Raw genomic sequence first — 16,428 nt, forward strand, 5'->3', positions numbered from 1 at the left:
ATGGAGACATATCATGAAAGCTGGCAAAGGGCACTTCTAAATGTATCTGTGAGGATCTTTCTAGAGAAACTGATACAAGTCACAGAACCAAAAAGGAAATAATTGTCATAAGAAAAATTGGTGTCATCCAATTTGCGAAAGGGTTTGTGAATCAAAAACACAAACATAATCTTCATCACACTTGAATTTTCTTAGCATATGCTTTTTTTTTTAAACTATATGACAATGGACAAATAGATCAGACATTTATTGAAAAACATGATGCAATGAATACACTTTGGGATATCTCCATCTGGGAGAGTGTTTTCCGGAAAATCAATGAACAAATTTTGACATAAATATTTTTAAATTATTTCTACTCATCTCTACATGAGTGATTTTCAAAATAGCTTTATACATGTGAAATTTCACTTCATTGTTATTTCACACATTTGACAATACCCATGTGTAGTGAATGCTTTTCCATTCTGTATATATAGGCCTTGGCCACAATATGACATCTTCCTTTTCTTTTTTTTTTTTTTTTTTTGGCAGAACCAAGGATTGAACTCAGGCCACAAGAGCTAATATGACATCTTTCTGAAGGTTAGCATCTTTGTCACCTGAATTCCCTCCTCCATATTTCTTATAAGCAATTATTCCCCAATGAGGGGAACTTTGTACTTTAACGTGGAAACCTTGCAATAGATGTGTTGTACACTGTCTACATACATAGGGTTTCTCCCTTGTATTCCCAGTATGTGATAGAATTGTTGTGTGCACTGTATGCTTTCCCCCATAGTTCAGATGTATTGGATACATTCCATTGTAAATTCTCTTATGTTTTTGACACTATTGGTAGAAAGATTTCTCACATTGCTTACATGCACAGGATTTTTTCCCCCTTGACAGTTTTCTCATGTCTTTGACAATGACTGTGTCAACTAAATGCTTTCCCAGTCCTTAAATATATAGGGTTTCTCCCTATTGTGAATTCTGTGATGTATTTGCAAACTACCATTTTGGCTGAAAGATTTGTCACATTACTTCCATACATGGGATTTTTCCTCAGTATCAATTCTTTCATGCACAAGGTCACTGTTTATGCAGAAACGTTTCATACATTGCTTACATATGTTGAGTTCCTGGTACTTCACAACACTTTTTTTGTACTGAAGGCATTTCCACAAAATTTACATACTTAGGCTTTTTCCCCTGTATGCTTATGTACATAGTTTCTCCACACTGTGGGATCTTTTATGTTTACAAAATACGAACTTATTAACAAATCCTTTGCCACATTGCTCACATATATATGGTTTCCCCTCAATGTGAATTCTTTCATGACTCTGACAGTATCTGTGTGCACTGAATGCTTTCCCACATTGCTTACACACATAGGGTTTCTTGCCAGTATGAACTCTGTGATGTATTTGCAAGCTACTATTTCTGCTGAAAGATTTCCCACATTGCTTACAAACATAGGGTTTCTCCCCAGTGTGAATTCTTTCATGCACTAGAAGGTGTCCATTTCTGCTGAAAGATTTCCCACATTGCTTACATAAATAGGGTTTCTCTCCAGTATGAATTCTTTCATGTACTAGAAGGTTACTATTTTGATTGAAAGATTTCCCACACTGCTTACAAACATAGGGCTTCTCCCCCGTGTGAGTTCTATCGTGTCGCTTAGAAGATGTCACTGTACTGAATGTTTTCCCACATTTCTTGCATTCATAAGGTTTAACCCCACTGTGGAATCTTTTATGTCTACAAAACATAGACTTATTAACAAATCCTTTTCCACACTGTTCACATATATATGGTTTCTCAGGGATGTGAATTCTTTCATGATTTTGACAGTATTTCTGTGTACTAAATGCTTTGCCACACTGCTTGCATTCATAGGGTTTGTCCGAAGTGTGAATGCTTTCATGTACTAAAAGGTTACTATTCTGGCTAAAAGATTTCCCACACTGCTTGCAAACATAGGGCTTCTCCCCCGTGTGAGTTCTATCATGTCGCTTGTAAGATGCCACTGTACTGAACAATTTCCCACATTTCTTGCATTCATAAGGTTTAACCCCGCTGTGGGATCTTTTATGTCTATAAAATATGGACTTACTAACAAATCCTTTTCCACATTGCTCACATATATATGGTTTGTCAACGATGTGAATTCTCTCATGATTTTGACAGTATCTCTGTGTACTGAATGCTTTCCCACATTGCTTACATACATAGGGTTTATCCTCAGTATGAATACTTTCATGTCTTTGACATAAACTGTGTGTACTGAACCCTTTCCCACATTGCTTACATATGTAGGGTTTTTCCCCAGTGTGAGCTCTTTCATGACTATGACAGACACTGGACCTGCTGAACGTTTTGCCGCAATGCTTACATACAAACTTTTTCTCCCTTGTGTGGGATATTCTATGTCTAAGAAATGAGGACTTATCACAAAATTGTGTTCTGCATTGCTTATATACATAGCATATATCCACAATGTGATTTTTTTCACATTTTGGAAAGGAATTATTGACAGTTAATGCTTTTACACATTTTCTAGTTATATAGGGCTTCTCCTCACAATCTCTTCTTTCAAAGTTTTGGATCAGGTATGAAGAAATAAAACTATCCTCACAGTGTCTGTATACATATGGAGTCCCCAAACTGTAATTTCTTTTATGGATCTGAATACCCCTGGGTGCTGTGGAGGCTTTTGCAATTTTCTTACCTACAAAGATTTTCTGCACAAGATGAGTCCATTCACTAAAATCAGATTTGGCCTCCCCACACTGCCCATATTGATAGGGTTTCTCTTCAGCCTTCCTCAATTCATGCTTCTGAAATGACTGAAACTCATTGCACACTTTTCCACATTCATTACATTTGCACAAATTCTCTTCATATTTAAAATAATTGTCTGTACCACATCTGTAAAGGACAAATAAGATATCAATCACAATGAAAATGTCTCCACATCAACAATTCTCATTTACGAGAACAAGTGTGCTTTAATACCTGGTAAGAAATTTTGATGATGAATGGGATGAATTTCACTTGAGAATTTTAAATTGGTATATGGCTCTAAGACACAATATAAAGTCTCATTTTAGGTGATGGGAACATATGTGTATCAAATAGTGATTCATTTTTAGGTATTCTCACCAATTCTATTCTATCTATCTATCTATCTATTATGCATTTAGTACAGGGTCTCATTACACAGCTTGGACTCATAATGATCCTCCTATTTTGAGCCTTCCCAGAGCCAGGATTATAGGAGTGCCCCAACATGCCCAGTATCGGTGGCCGGCACAGCATCCTGGGATCAAACCTCAGTTCCCGCGTTTGCCTAAGCAGGCAGTTAGTCTGCAAAGCTACCTCACTAGCCCTCATCTTCTCTATTTAAACTGATCATCTCTTCCATTTCCCAATAGTTACCTTTTTTTTTTTTTTTGCCACATGTCCTTACATTTACTCTCTAAATATACTTTTAGTTTCTAATGTGAGATCTCTTTCTTTCTTTCTTTCTTTCTTTCTTTCTTTCTTTCTTTCTTTCTTTCTTTTCTTTTTTTGTATTTGTTACAGGGTCTATAGGGTCTCACTACACAGATCCGATTTTTAGTGATTCTCCCGTTCTCAGCCTCCCAAGCACTGGGATTAGAGGTACGTACTACCACGTCCAGTCTCAATCCTCCATCTCAGTGCACCCCAGGGGCAGGGCCGGCACAGCACACTGCGCTGGGAATTGAATGCTATCTCAGCTTTAGTCTGCTGAGATATCTGGCCGGCCCTAACATTATTGTCTATATAGGGTGTTTTTTTTTTTTTTTTTTTTCTTTTCAGTGATGAGAGCTAAACACAGGTCTTAGCACTGAATTACACTGGCAGATTAATTATTTATTTGCAGAGAGCTTCCTATTAACCACTGACTTGCTAAGACTGACCTTCAAGCTGTCATTCTGTTGACTCAGCTTCTCAGAGTGCTAGGATTACAAGAACACACCACTGTGCCAAGCTGACCCCATATTTTCTTTACGGCTCTTTCCAGAATATAAATATTTTGAATACCCGTTCATGTTCTCCTTTGAATACACTGCATGGATCACTAAAATTTGATGACTAATACTGCAATCTCAACATTCAGGAGGCTGAGGCAGGAGGATCACTCTGAGGTTTAGGCCAGCCAAGACTACTCAGTAAATTCAAGGCCAGCTTGAACTACAATGTGAGACCCTGGTTCAAAAAGTGAACAATTGGGCTGGGGAGATGGCTCAGTACAATAAGCACTTGCCTGGGAAGTGCAAGGGCCTGAGTTCAATCCCCGGTTCTGCCAAAAAAAAAAAAAAATTTTTTTATTCTTTTATTTAGGGCCGGGGAGATGGCTCAGTGGAATAAGCACTTCCCTGGCAAGTACAAGGGCCTGTGTTCAATCCCCAGTCCCGCAAAAAAAAAAGTGAACAATTATTCCCATTGAGGTATACCTGAAACAACTAGAAACTTGTATTTTTTTTATGGTACCTTTTTATATTGATTATAATAATAGCTTTTTATGTTCTGACAAATAATGTATGACAGTAACTTCTAAGAATTTTAAACATCAATGGATCAATATTCTGGAGGATGTTTACAAAGAACTTAGCAAGGCAACACTAACATTCATTTGCATTTGAGAAATGTGCTTCCATGTGAGAAATTTTCTAATCATGAATGTTTCATATTCATGTAAACACATAAATATTTTGAAGGTAAGTTTCTTTCAAACTTCAAAATCTATCATTTCCTACATGTCTGCAAACAATAAATACTTAAATGCAATCTCACACATTTTTGTGATGTTGATCATGACGGAGCTTTTTGTACTGATATATCAGGTAGTGTCATTTGTTGCTTTGTATCAATACATCACTTTCCTATATTCAAATGTTTTTGTGGATTGACAGATAATAAAACATTAGATCGGGATATTTTGTGAGGACAAATAAAATGGAACATGGTCTCATTTCTTCAGTTTCCTTGGTTATGTATTTCAGCTCACATGCTGACATTTCAGAAATATTCCATTTTTATAAATGAAAATTACCTTAGATTTACTAAGTACTTTTTGTGCTCTTCTTCAGTATGTTGGTTAACCCAGGTTGTGCCTGTATGGTAGACACAGAAATAGGAAAAATCAGTATAACATTATATATATAAATTTATAGATTAAAAAAAGAAAAAAATTCATAGATTCATTATAATCACATATAATGTAACCAGTCTTGAGATATACTTCAAAATTTTATAAAATTTAATTTCAGGAAGCAGAAATTAATGCTCTATGTGTGTATAAATAAGAAAATGATATCATCCTTACCTATAGCATCAATATTCATCAGTGTTTCCCACATCACACTTCTGTAGAGCTTCTTTTGGGATGGATTCAGCAAATCCCACTCTGCTGAGCTGAAGTTCACAGCTACGTCCTCAAAGGTCACTGTCTCCTGAATAATGACACAGTTCCTGAAGTTCAGCCACATGACCTGATATATCTCAGCTCCTCTCATACAAAGCTCAATGAAGTGAGGATTATTCTTTCAAATGTTAATTGCATGTCTTGGTCATCAATCCCATGTGCATGCAAATATTTTTACATGGTAATTCTGCTGCTAGACTTCAACACACTGCCAAAGCAACCACAGAACAATAGCACTGCTTGCATGCAGGGTCACCGCGTTTGCACTTGTGCGCTGTCTTTAAGCAAAGCTCATAGGGAAGCCTGCAAATTATCACTGAGAAAACACAGAAGGAGAAAAACAACTAATGAAAGTTTCTGATGCACCATGAATTATATATCTATTTTCACATCTGATTATTTGTTGCACTGAGTCCATCTTTTTTTGTACTTATCATTTAGAATCCTGACTCTGTTTTCATGGAAAAATATTTAATGTAATATTAAATAAAAATTGTGAATACTTAAAAATGAATGGAGACAAATGTTTATTTGACCAGTCTACAGACAATGAAAGTATGGAAAGAGTAACTTATAAACTAATAGCTCATGGATATCAAATTATTTCCTTGTACTTGAATACAGGAAATTAAAAAAAAGAAAAAAGGAAAGAAAATGAATACAGGAAATTATGGGGGCTGAAGAGATAGCTCGGTGATCTAAGTGCCTGCCTAGTAAGTGCAAGGACCCAGGTTCAATCCCCAGTACCACATGCTGTGCTGGCTCCAGAATCCAAGGGGTGCCATAAAGGCCACTGAAACCAAGTGTGGTGACACACACCTGTAACCCCAGCACTGGGGAGTCTGAAACAGGAGGATCACTACGAGTCTAAGCTGCACAGCAAGACTCTGTACCAAATAAGAAGGAAGGAAGGAAGGAGAAAGAAGAAAAATTCTGTGATGGAATAAGATAGGATAATATGGAATAAAATATAACTGAAATATATGAAAATCGAGATACTGTAAGTAGCTAATCACTAAATACAAAAGGAAAACTTCAGCCCAGTAAGGTGGCACAGGCCTGTTCTTTCAGCACTTGGGAGGCTGATGTAGGCAGACTGCCATGAATTTTAGGACTGCCATGAGTTCAATGTTCAGGTTGTCTATGTAGTAAGGGCAGTCAGGATTACAATGTGAGATCCATCCTCAAACTTCTACACAAAAATAAAATTAAAAATAATGCTAAGTCACTTACCATTCACACTTTCAATTTGTTAAAAAAAAAATTGTAGCTGTATGGTTGAATAAAAGATTGTAGGCATTCAATAAGTTGTGAACAATGTGACACCTTGCATACTAAAAGACATGAAATGATAGACATTTAAATTCCAACTTTCTAATCGGTGTATGGTTAATAGAGAATGACAAATGGATCTTAGGAATGGGAGAAAAGCTTCCATGTATCCACATATAAAGTTGATATTATTTCATGATTCAGGGGGCCTGGTCCTAGCTCAGTTGTTTAAGTGGCTGCTTCCACAAAGCTGTCAGCCTCAGGTTGCTGTAGTTCGATCCCCACAACACTAGCCAGCCAAACCTGCCCTGAAGGCATTCAGAGCAAAAAAAAAAACCTTATTTCATGATTCAACAGATGCTATACATTTGTGGAACAAAGCACAATGGGTTTCATTTACATTCAGAGAGAAAGAGGTCTGCACTTAGAAATCTGGGCTGCATATTCTTCTAGCCACATATATCAGTTATCTATTGGAATGGAAAATATAAACTTGAATAGCTGTAGAAATTATAGAAAAAAAAATTATAGAAGAAAAAACAGTCATTGAAAATAAGTGTTTCCTCAGTAAAAAAAATCAAGTAGCCATCAGAATTAGGAGAAATTGAAATCTATGGAAATCAAGAAAATGTTCACTGGTTTAACAATATAAAGGTTTTGTATACAGGAATTAAGATAAATGAACACAAATCTAAAAATAAAAATCTTTATTAGGTATACCTATTCTTTATTAGGTATGCTTTTGCATGAAGAACATTACATTCAGAGAGAAAGAGGTCTGCATTTAGAAATCTGGGCTGGGGAGATGGCTAGGGAGATGGCTCAGTAGAATAAGCGCTTGCCTAGCAAGCGCAAGGGCCTCAGTTCAATCCCCAGTTCAAAAAAAAAAAAAAAAAAAATCTTAACTACAGTATGTCTGACTCAAGAGAAACTAAAGCAAAGGCAAAAGTCAAATCCCATTTGGGAGAACCACCGATGAAAATTGAAGTGTGGAAGAGCAAAATAAGTAGATGTTTTCAAGAACTGAGAATCAGCTGTTACATTCTACACTTTTTCTTTACTATGGAGTTTTTGAAATCCCGCAGATGAGTGGCTTCTTTCTAAAGTCTAGAAAACACACTGTGCTATTATTCCTGGGAACAGATGTGATTCTTTCCAAGAAAAATTAAAAAGCGAGGAACTGTGTGACCAACAGATTAAATGAGAAAGTATTTTGGCCTTGGTTCACTTATCAATCCTTGCGAACAATCATGAGAAGTAAATAAATAAACACTACAAACCTTCACAAAATAGCCCTCCATTCAATATCTATAATACTCACTCAAAACTTAATAGAAAGAAGCTAAAAGAATGTTCTTCTTCTCAAGTCTGCATCTTGTACAGCAATTAACCACTAAGAAGAATATATACAGTGTATTATTTGTTGAAACTGTACTTCCGATTTGATTTGAAACTGTCTCATTGCTGTTTATCAATAAAATTTTGAAAAAAAAAAAAAAGAATGTTCTTCATGCAAAAGCATACCTAATAAAGAATAGAGGCCGGGCTGGGCCAGAGCAGCCCAAGATGGTGGACTTTGAGGATCAGGTGTCGGATGACGAGAAGGTACGCATAGCTGCTAAATTCATCACTCACGCACCCCCAGGGGAGTTTAATGAAGTACTCAATGATGTCCGGCTACTACTTAACAAAGACAATCTCCTCAGGGAAGGGGCAGCTCATGCATTTGCCTAGTATAACATGGATCAGTTCACACCTGTGAAGATAGAAGGATATGAAGATCAGGTCTTTTTTTTTTTTTTTAATGTGTGGTGTGTGTGTGTGTGTGTGTGTGTGTGGCCAGCTCAGCCCACCAGGGGGCGGGGCTGGCTGGCATGTGGTGCTAGGGGATTGAACCTCGGTCCCTGTGCTTTGCTGAGCTTGTTCCAAGTAGGTGCTTTAGACCACTGAGCCATCTCACCAGCCTGAAGATCAGGTCTTAATTACAGAGCCTGGTGATCTGGGTAATAGCAGATTTTTAGATCCGAAAAACAAAATTTCCTTCAAGTTTGATCACTTTCGGAAAGAAGCAAGTGAACCCCATCCAGAGGAAATAGATGGAAGTTTGAAGTCTTGAAGAGAATCCTGTGACGGTGCTTTAAGAGGATAGTTTGCATAGAAAGCTACACAAAAAGATATATCAGCGTAGCACTGATTCAACCAAATCTGACACTATCATAGCTTCCCAATATTAAACATGCACCTCAAAGTAAACAAGGATTACAGTGATCATATAATGATAAAATCAGCAGTTTTCCTAAAAACAAATTACATTCTTTTTTTTTTTTTTTTTTTGTGGAACCGGGGATTGAACTCAGACCCTTGTGCTTACCAAGGAAGCGCTTATCCAGTGAGCCATCTCCCCGGCCCCAAATTACATTCTTTAATACATGTCACACTAATTAGAGCAGCAAACTACATAAACAAAAGCAGGAATGAAAGGGGAAAAAACATATCTACAGCTATAAATTTGAGAATTCAAAACAACTTCTTTAAGAATAAAAGAAGCTAACGGAGGCAGAGAAATCTTTAACAACACAAATAAAAGTTCAACAAGATTATAGTTGAAAGGAATTTATCACATGGTTTTTTTATAATATTTTGTCATTCTGTCTTCTAATATATCTGGGAAATGGACTGGGGAGATGGTTCAGTGGAATAAGCGCTTCTATGGCAAGTGCCAGGGCCTGAGTTCAATCCTCGGTTCGGCAAAAAAATCAGAAGTATTCACCCAGTAGCCCATGTTCTGAGCAAAAATAAACAACTCAGTCAAATGGGTAGAAACCATGCAGAACAAGCTCTCAAACAATAGTGAAACAGAGGGCTGGTGAGATGGTTCAGTGGTCTAAAGCACCTACTTAGAACAAGCTCAGCAAAGCACAGGGACCGCGGTTCAATCCCCCAGCACCACATGCCAGCCAGCCCCGCCCCCTGGTGGGCCTAGCTGGCCACACACACACACACACACACACATAAATAAATAAATAAATAAATTTTTTTTTTAAAAAATAGTGAAACAGAATTAGAAATGAAAAGCAGGGCTGGAGAGATGGCTCAGTGGTCTAAAGCACCTACTTAGAACAAGCTTAGCAAAGCATCAGGGACCACGGTTCAATCCCCCAGCACCACATGCCAGCCAGCCCCGCCCCCTGGTGGGCTGAGCTGGCCACACACACACACCACACACTCTCCCCCCCCTCTCTCAAATAAATAAAAAATTAAAAAAAAAAAAAAAGAAAGAAATGAAAAGCAGAGGGCTGGGGAGATAGCTCAGCAGCATAAAAGCCAGCCTCATAAGCGCAAGGGCCTAAGTCAAATCTCCAATGCTGCAAAAAAGAAAAAAGAAAATGAAAAGTAGAAACATATTTAGAACACTCTTAAAGATGAGAGAGTAAAGTACAAAATTTTAAGTGACACATGTTTCAAGTGAATGGCTTACTTAGTTTTGAAGGATTTTCCAACGTTTGACAATGAATGTATATTTCCAATTATTTGAGAGACTTAAAATGGGTGCTTCCAAACATATTAAAACAAATCAATGTGCACTTTGGAAAAGAACTAAGGTATCAATTTCAGAAAATTAGCAAAAACAGGGCAGAAGAACCTCTGCAGCCGTTGTATGAGGTGAATGCATCCTATAACTCTGTGTCAGGTTCTTTGGGAAATCTGAGACTAGGGCCAACAGTGGCCTTACGAGGGCCATCCCTGAACCTCTGGGAGGTCAGTCTGTAGAGATGAAACTAGAGAAAACAGCACAAACATAAAATGATAATCCCTAAACAGAAAACAGGACATGTCATCACTCCACATTTGTGCAGAATATAAGTGACCATAGAGAAAAAGCTCAAAAAAGTATCAGAGGAATTATTACATAATTAATGTGATCCAACACATTAAAATCTAGAAGAAAAATCTTACAGTCATGTCCACAGATACAGAGAAAAATACATTAGAAACAAAAACAATTAGTAAATAATAAATAAGGTGAAATACGTAAAACGGTATTCACTTGCAAATAATATAAGGATATATGTGGGGAAAAAAATACCAACACAAAACTAATGGAATCAATAAGATACTGAAATACAGACATTATCTCTAGATTAAAATATGGAAATATGTCATGTATATGTGTATCGGATATGAAAAAGTAGATTGAAAATTGTAAGCATTACACTGCATGGAACTCACAGTGACAATTTTACCAATGTTAATACCACATGGGATGGGGCTGGTGAGATGGCTCAGTGGTCTAAAGCACCTACTTAGAACAAGCTTAGCAAAGCACAGGGACCGCGGTTCAATCCCCCAGCACATGCCAGCCAGCCCTGCCCCCTGGTGGGCTGAGCTGGCCACATACACCACACACACACACACACATAAATAAATAAAAATAAATTTAAAAAAATACCACATGGGAAAGACATATTAACAGCAAAAGCAAAGTCCTACCTCATCCAGCATGGCCTTTTTGAACTATGTCCATTAACTATCAATGAACTAACAGCCATTACATGAGCAGATGCTTGTCAGAAATTGCATGTAGGTATGAACGCTCTACTTGAAGGAGATGAAAAGTTACCAGGTTGACTCCTGGAAGTTGCCCTCTCCAGCATTATTTCATCTTCCCTTATTTAAATTCTTAACATATCACCCAATTTTCAGCATGATAAGCTATAAAACCTAATGTATTTTTCAGTTTATTCGCTTACTGCTTGGTACTGGGTATAAGGCATTAGTTTACACATGCTTGGCAAAGGGACCAAACACTGATTTCATCACAGCTAATGTTACTTTGTTTTTCAATTTTTATGTGATTATTTTAGCCCACCTATGTTTTTGAGTTTTTTTGGTTTTGGTTTTGGTTTCTGGTATCAGGGTTTGAACTAGGACCTCATGCTTGTCAGGCAGTCACCTACGCCACTGCACTATCTTCTGGACCAGGGAGTGTTTATTAATATTTTAAATTTACCATCATTGCAATGCAGCCTACTTTGGAGGATACCACTCCTGCATTGCACAGCCCAGAGTTAAACCTTCACAAATTTAGCATAATTAGATATTTTGGGCACCTTCCTGTCCCTGGAACAAAATATCCAACAATGTCACATTAATTTACCACAGGTTACAGGAGAATCCAGATTCCTGAAAACTAATCACAAAGGGCGAGGGAGATGGCTCAGTAAAATAAGCGCTTTCCTGGCAAGCGCAAGGGCCTAAGTTCAATCCCCAGTTCTGCCAGAAAAAAAAAAAAGAAAGAAAGAAAGAAAGAAAGAAAGAAAGAAAGAAAGAAAGAAAGAAAGAAAGAAAGAAAGAAAGAAAGAAAACTAATCAGCAGGAGACCAGAACGATAGCAGCCCCCACCCCCCACCATCAGTCACTTCCCTGGGATTAAACAGGGACTTCACATGCATATTTTGCACAATATCCTCTTTCCTGCTGGCAGGTTGAAAATTTCTCTTCCTAGTAATTTCTCCAAAGTAACGTTCTCATCTCGAGGCACTTCTATTGTCACATTCCTTGGTCTGAACATACCTACCTAGCTATTAGTAAAGACATGGCTGAATGTGTCTTCATGTGGCAAGGGAGCAGGACCTAGGAGATGATGTTGGTGCAGGACCCCCTCCTCTAAGCTTCTTCACCTCCTGAGGAATCCCCATTGGAAGGTTAGGGATTTGATGCTGAGAGGATGAAAACACTTGAATACCCAACGGGCTGGGGAGATGGCTCAGTAGAATAAGTGCTTGCCTGACAAGCACAAGGGTCTCAGTTCAATCCCCAGTTGTGGGGTGGGGGGGAGAACATCCAATGGCAATTTCAAACAACCATGCTTATTCACAATAGAGTAAGAGACTTCTTTTGGACATTCTTCTTCTGTAGTAATTATATTCCGATGCCAGTAAATCAAATACTCCAAAATCTTATTTATTTACTTATTTGGTACAGGGTCTCACTGGGCACTTCAGACTCACAGTGATCCTCCTGTCTCAGCCTCCCTAGCACTGGGCTTACAAGTGTACACCACGATGCCCAGCTTTAGGGCCAGTACAGCATGCAGTACTGGGGATTGAATCTGCATCCTTGCACTTGCCGGGCAGGCACTTAAGACAACCAAACTATCTCCACAGGCCCCAAATCTTACTTTTATATGACAAAATTTATCAGAGTATATTCAATGTGAATTGTCTACTTTCTCCAGTGCATTCCTTCCCTCCCCATTCGACTTCAGTATGGGCTCCCAGGTGCTCTGTCCCTAATGATTTACATACTCCATTCATCTTTTCAAACTATTTCCACACAACCATATATCCAATGAATATAGTCGGTTCTGTAATAAATCCTAGGCACCTTGAAACTCCTCTCCCTTTCTAAAAGCTGAACTGAACTAAATTTGTATGCTCTGAGGTTAAGTCACACCATTCAACTGAAATAAAATACCTGAAGCTGTGTTACAGGGCCTATGATGACACAGGCATACTTGTTACAGCTAAGCCTAGCCCCAAGCCTAATGCTAACTACTCAGCTCGACATCTGCCAAGTCAAAGTTTCCTCTCTATCCTACTATCTGGGTGATGTGCATAAAATAGTATGACCAGAGTGAGGTAAAAGAAACAAACAAAACCTCAGAGTAGTGTTCACTTTTCTGAACAGCACCAAACCATTCTCCTGATTAAACAGCTTGGGTTAATACAGCATTCCTGGAAACAATTAGGTAAACCTCAGGATCTCTGTGCAACTAAGTGCCAACTTAAAGAAATGGCTCCAGAGATGATGTTTGCATGTGAAAAGGTAAAGGACTTAACAAAACTAAAGGTAACTAAAAACAAAAGAGATGGAAAATGCACAAAAATAAACCCAATTACGCACACACAGTGCTCAGAGTTAGGTTCTGTAAACCCGCACAATGCACATAGCTTGATCTTTATGTCAGGAAACTTCTGTAATAGAAAACTAAATTTATAACAGAACATTAAATGTAACATGCACCTTACTGAATGCAGTACACTGCAAATCCCTGGTTGTTCACCCATCATGTCCTGTTGCTGAGACCAGAGACTCATTCCTGCTATTCCCCACATGAGCAAGCAAGATTTTGTATTACTGCCATGTACCAGTAGTGCAGACACTGAGTAAATTTTAAAATTAAATGTAACGGGCTGGGGAGATGGCTCAGTAGACTAAGTGCTTGCCTGGCAAGTGCAAGGGTCTCAGTTCAATCCCCGGTTCCACCAAAAAAAAAATTTTTTAAATGTAAAAAAAAACCGGGGACTGGCCCTTGCACTTGCCAGGGAAGTGCTTATTCCACTGAGCCATCTCCCTAGCCCCAATGATACAACTTCTGTTCTTTATTTCTAGAGACTTCACTAAAGGCCTCATGGACTTTAGAGCGGTTAGTTTACAGTGGCCATAACCCACCATATTATTTTCATAGTGTAAAAGGGTTTGCTCAGTTATTCAAAGTGGCCTCCATGATTAAATACCAAGTCTCCCAACTGGCTGGCATTGAAGTTGTACACCACCAGGCCTCAGTGATGTTTATTTTACCCAAACTCTGAAATTGGGTAAAACTTGGTGACTTCAGAACCAAAACATTTACCCAGACCTGGTAGTGTAGGACTGAAATCCATCAACTCCAGTAACTGATACAAGAGATTCTCAAGAGAGTTCAAGGACAACCTGGGAACAAAATCTAGACCTGCTCCAAAAAAGAACCACAACCCTATAAATATGTAGCTCATGTCTGTCAACTCAACAGTCAAGGGGGTGACAACAGCACAAAAAGATCTCACCACTTTAGACAACTTAGTAAGACCTGGCCTCACAATGTAAAAAAAAAAAAATCTGTTTATCAATTTTGGGAAGATATATGTACAGGCAAATTTTCTTAGTTCAGTGCCTGAAAAAACATCAAAGAGGCCTTGAAATTTTAGGGCTAAAACAGAAACACCTTCCAATTCTACTTCAGCAGTGGTGTCCACCATATTTTTGAACATCCAATACCAGTGTCCTAATTTCCTATCTTACCTCAAAATTGATTAGGTGAGTTGATCAGGAGACACAGAAGTATTTCTCTATGATTAAGTTTCCCTCTACTCCATAAGCCTGGGAACTTCTTCCTACTGTCACCCAGCAAGCACGCAATCCTTCAAAATTGTCCCACTAAAGCAAGCTCACTTCAGAAATACTTCCTTCTTCTGCCCGCTGATTAGGCCACTTTTACAATTCCTCTGCTCTGCCATTTCCTCTTTAATGCAAACAGGTTCTCCTTACACAAAATCCATTTGTCCTTCTCCTTATATGAATGCATGTCTTCATTATGGGAATAGAGCCCTACTTCAGTAGCTATTCTATACCAAGTCCATCTCAATGCTTCAATTTTCTAGTCCAGGTCTAGACACAACGCCCAAGGACTGCAGCACTTAGGTCTGAGATGACGCCCACGCCCCTCTGCACTCCTGTTCATCACATCTCCACTGCCCTGTAGATCCCCCAGTTCACCCTGGTTCTCAGCACCTTTAGGAAGTTGTTCACTACAGGAACACTTTCCCCTCAACAACTAACACATCATCTCCCGCATATTTCTCAGCATTATAAAGGCTATAGCGGGGGCTGGAGGGATGGCTCAGTGGTCTAAAGCACCTACTTAGAACAAGTTTAGCAAAGCACAAGGACCACAGTTCAATCCCCCAGCACCACATGCCAGCCAACGCCGCCCCCTGGTGGGCTGAACTGGCCACACACACACACACACACAAATAAAAATAAATAAATAAATAAATAAATAAATAAAGTCTATAACGGCCGGGGAGATGGCTCAGTAGAGTAAGTGCTTGCCTGGAAAGTACAAGGTAATGAGTTCAATCCCTGGTACCACAAAAAAAAAAAAAAAACTGAAAAAATTAACTCCATAGCAAGCCACACTTGAGCAGTGAATTGTAATGAACAAGTTAACATTCAAAGCCTCTCCCTGGCAAGTGCAAGACCATGAGCTCAATCCCCTGCAATAAATAAACAAATAAATTTTAAAAATTAAAAGTTTATTTAGTTAGCTTATAAATAAGGCACATTTCTAGGGAAGTGGCTTGAGTAGAGGAAGCGTTTTGTTTTGTTCTGAATTATTTGTTTGGGTAAGAATTAAAATGAGAATGGACAACAACTTTGAAAAGTAGTCAAATTACTCCACCACAAAAAATGCATTTTCTTTATTAGAGTTGCAGCTAATAATTACTAAGCTCCTCAATTTCCAAAACTTTAAAGTACAAATAGCCATTTAATCTCTCTAAAATCGTTTTCCAGGGCCAGGGATACAACTCAGCAGCATATACGCCTGCCTGGCAAGTGGAAGGCTCTGAGTTCTATCCCCGGACGGCAAAATAAATAAATAAATAAAATCAGTTTCCTTTAGACCTGGCATATGGAGGCAATGGGTTCGAGAACCAGGGTTCAACGTGGTTGTTTCGGCTTGGGGTGGCGGCCCAGGACTGTAAAACCAGCACACTGGAGGCTGGAGTAGGAGGATGGCTAAGAGTTTGAGACCAGGCCAGGTTACACAGATAAACACTATCCGAAAAAAGAAGAAGAAGAAAGAAGAAAGAAGAAAGAAGAAGAAGGAGAAGGAGAAGGAGAAGGAGAAGGAGAAGGAGAAGGAGAAGGAGAAGGAGAAGGAGAAGGAGAAG

The 16,428-nt window shown here is 38.6% G+C and overlaps 2 protein-coding genes across 2 annotated transcripts in view; both read right to left on the bottom strand.

Annotated features, from left to right (window-relative positions):
• Window positions 1–202: 202 nt before the first annotated feature.
• LOC111814013 (zinc finger protein 345-like) lies at window positions 203–4,831 on the bottom strand. The gene is made up of 2 exons (XM_023706427.1): window positions 4,810–4,831; window positions 203–2,956 (listed from the first exon to the last, which is right to left on the bottom strand). The coding sequence occupies exons 1-2, from the start codon at window positions 4,829–4,831 to the stop codon at window positions 1,203–1,205; spliced, it is 1,776 nt and encodes a 591-aa protein (XP_023562195.1). The 3' UTR covers window positions 203–1,202.
• LOC111814008 (zinc finger protein 878-like) overlaps window positions 4,799–16,428 on the bottom strand; it is a 12,460-nt gene continuing 830 nt past the window's right edge. Inside the window, exons 2-3 of the mRNA XM_023706421.1 lie at window positions 5,342–5,468; window positions 4,799–5,129 (exon numbers count right to left, since the gene is read on the bottom strand). Of these exons, the coding sequence (XP_023562189.1) occupies window positions 5,065–5,129; window positions 5,342–5,468 (192 nt within the window). The 3' untranslated portion in view covers window positions 4,799–5,064. The remainder of the gene's footprint in view (window positions 5,130–5,341; window positions 5,469–16,428) is intronic.

Source organism: Octodon degus, unplaced genomic scaffold (assembly GCF_000260255.1).
Source record: "Octodon degus isolate 3935 unplaced genomic scaffold, OctDeg1.0 scaffold00255, whole genome shotgun sequence".
Lineage (NCBI taxonomy): Eukaryota > Metazoa > Chordata > Mammalia > Rodentia > Octodontidae > Octodon > Octodon degus.

Excerpts from the sequence above, each read along its gene's own strand:
- LOC111814013 (XM_023706427.1), bottom strand. The coding sequence starts at position 4,831 with ATGATCAACATCACAAAAATGT. Across the intron at positions 2,957-4,809 it reads GATCAACATCACAAAAATGT|ACATTTTCATTGTGATTGAT; the intron begins GTGAGATTGCAT and ends GTTGATGTGGAG.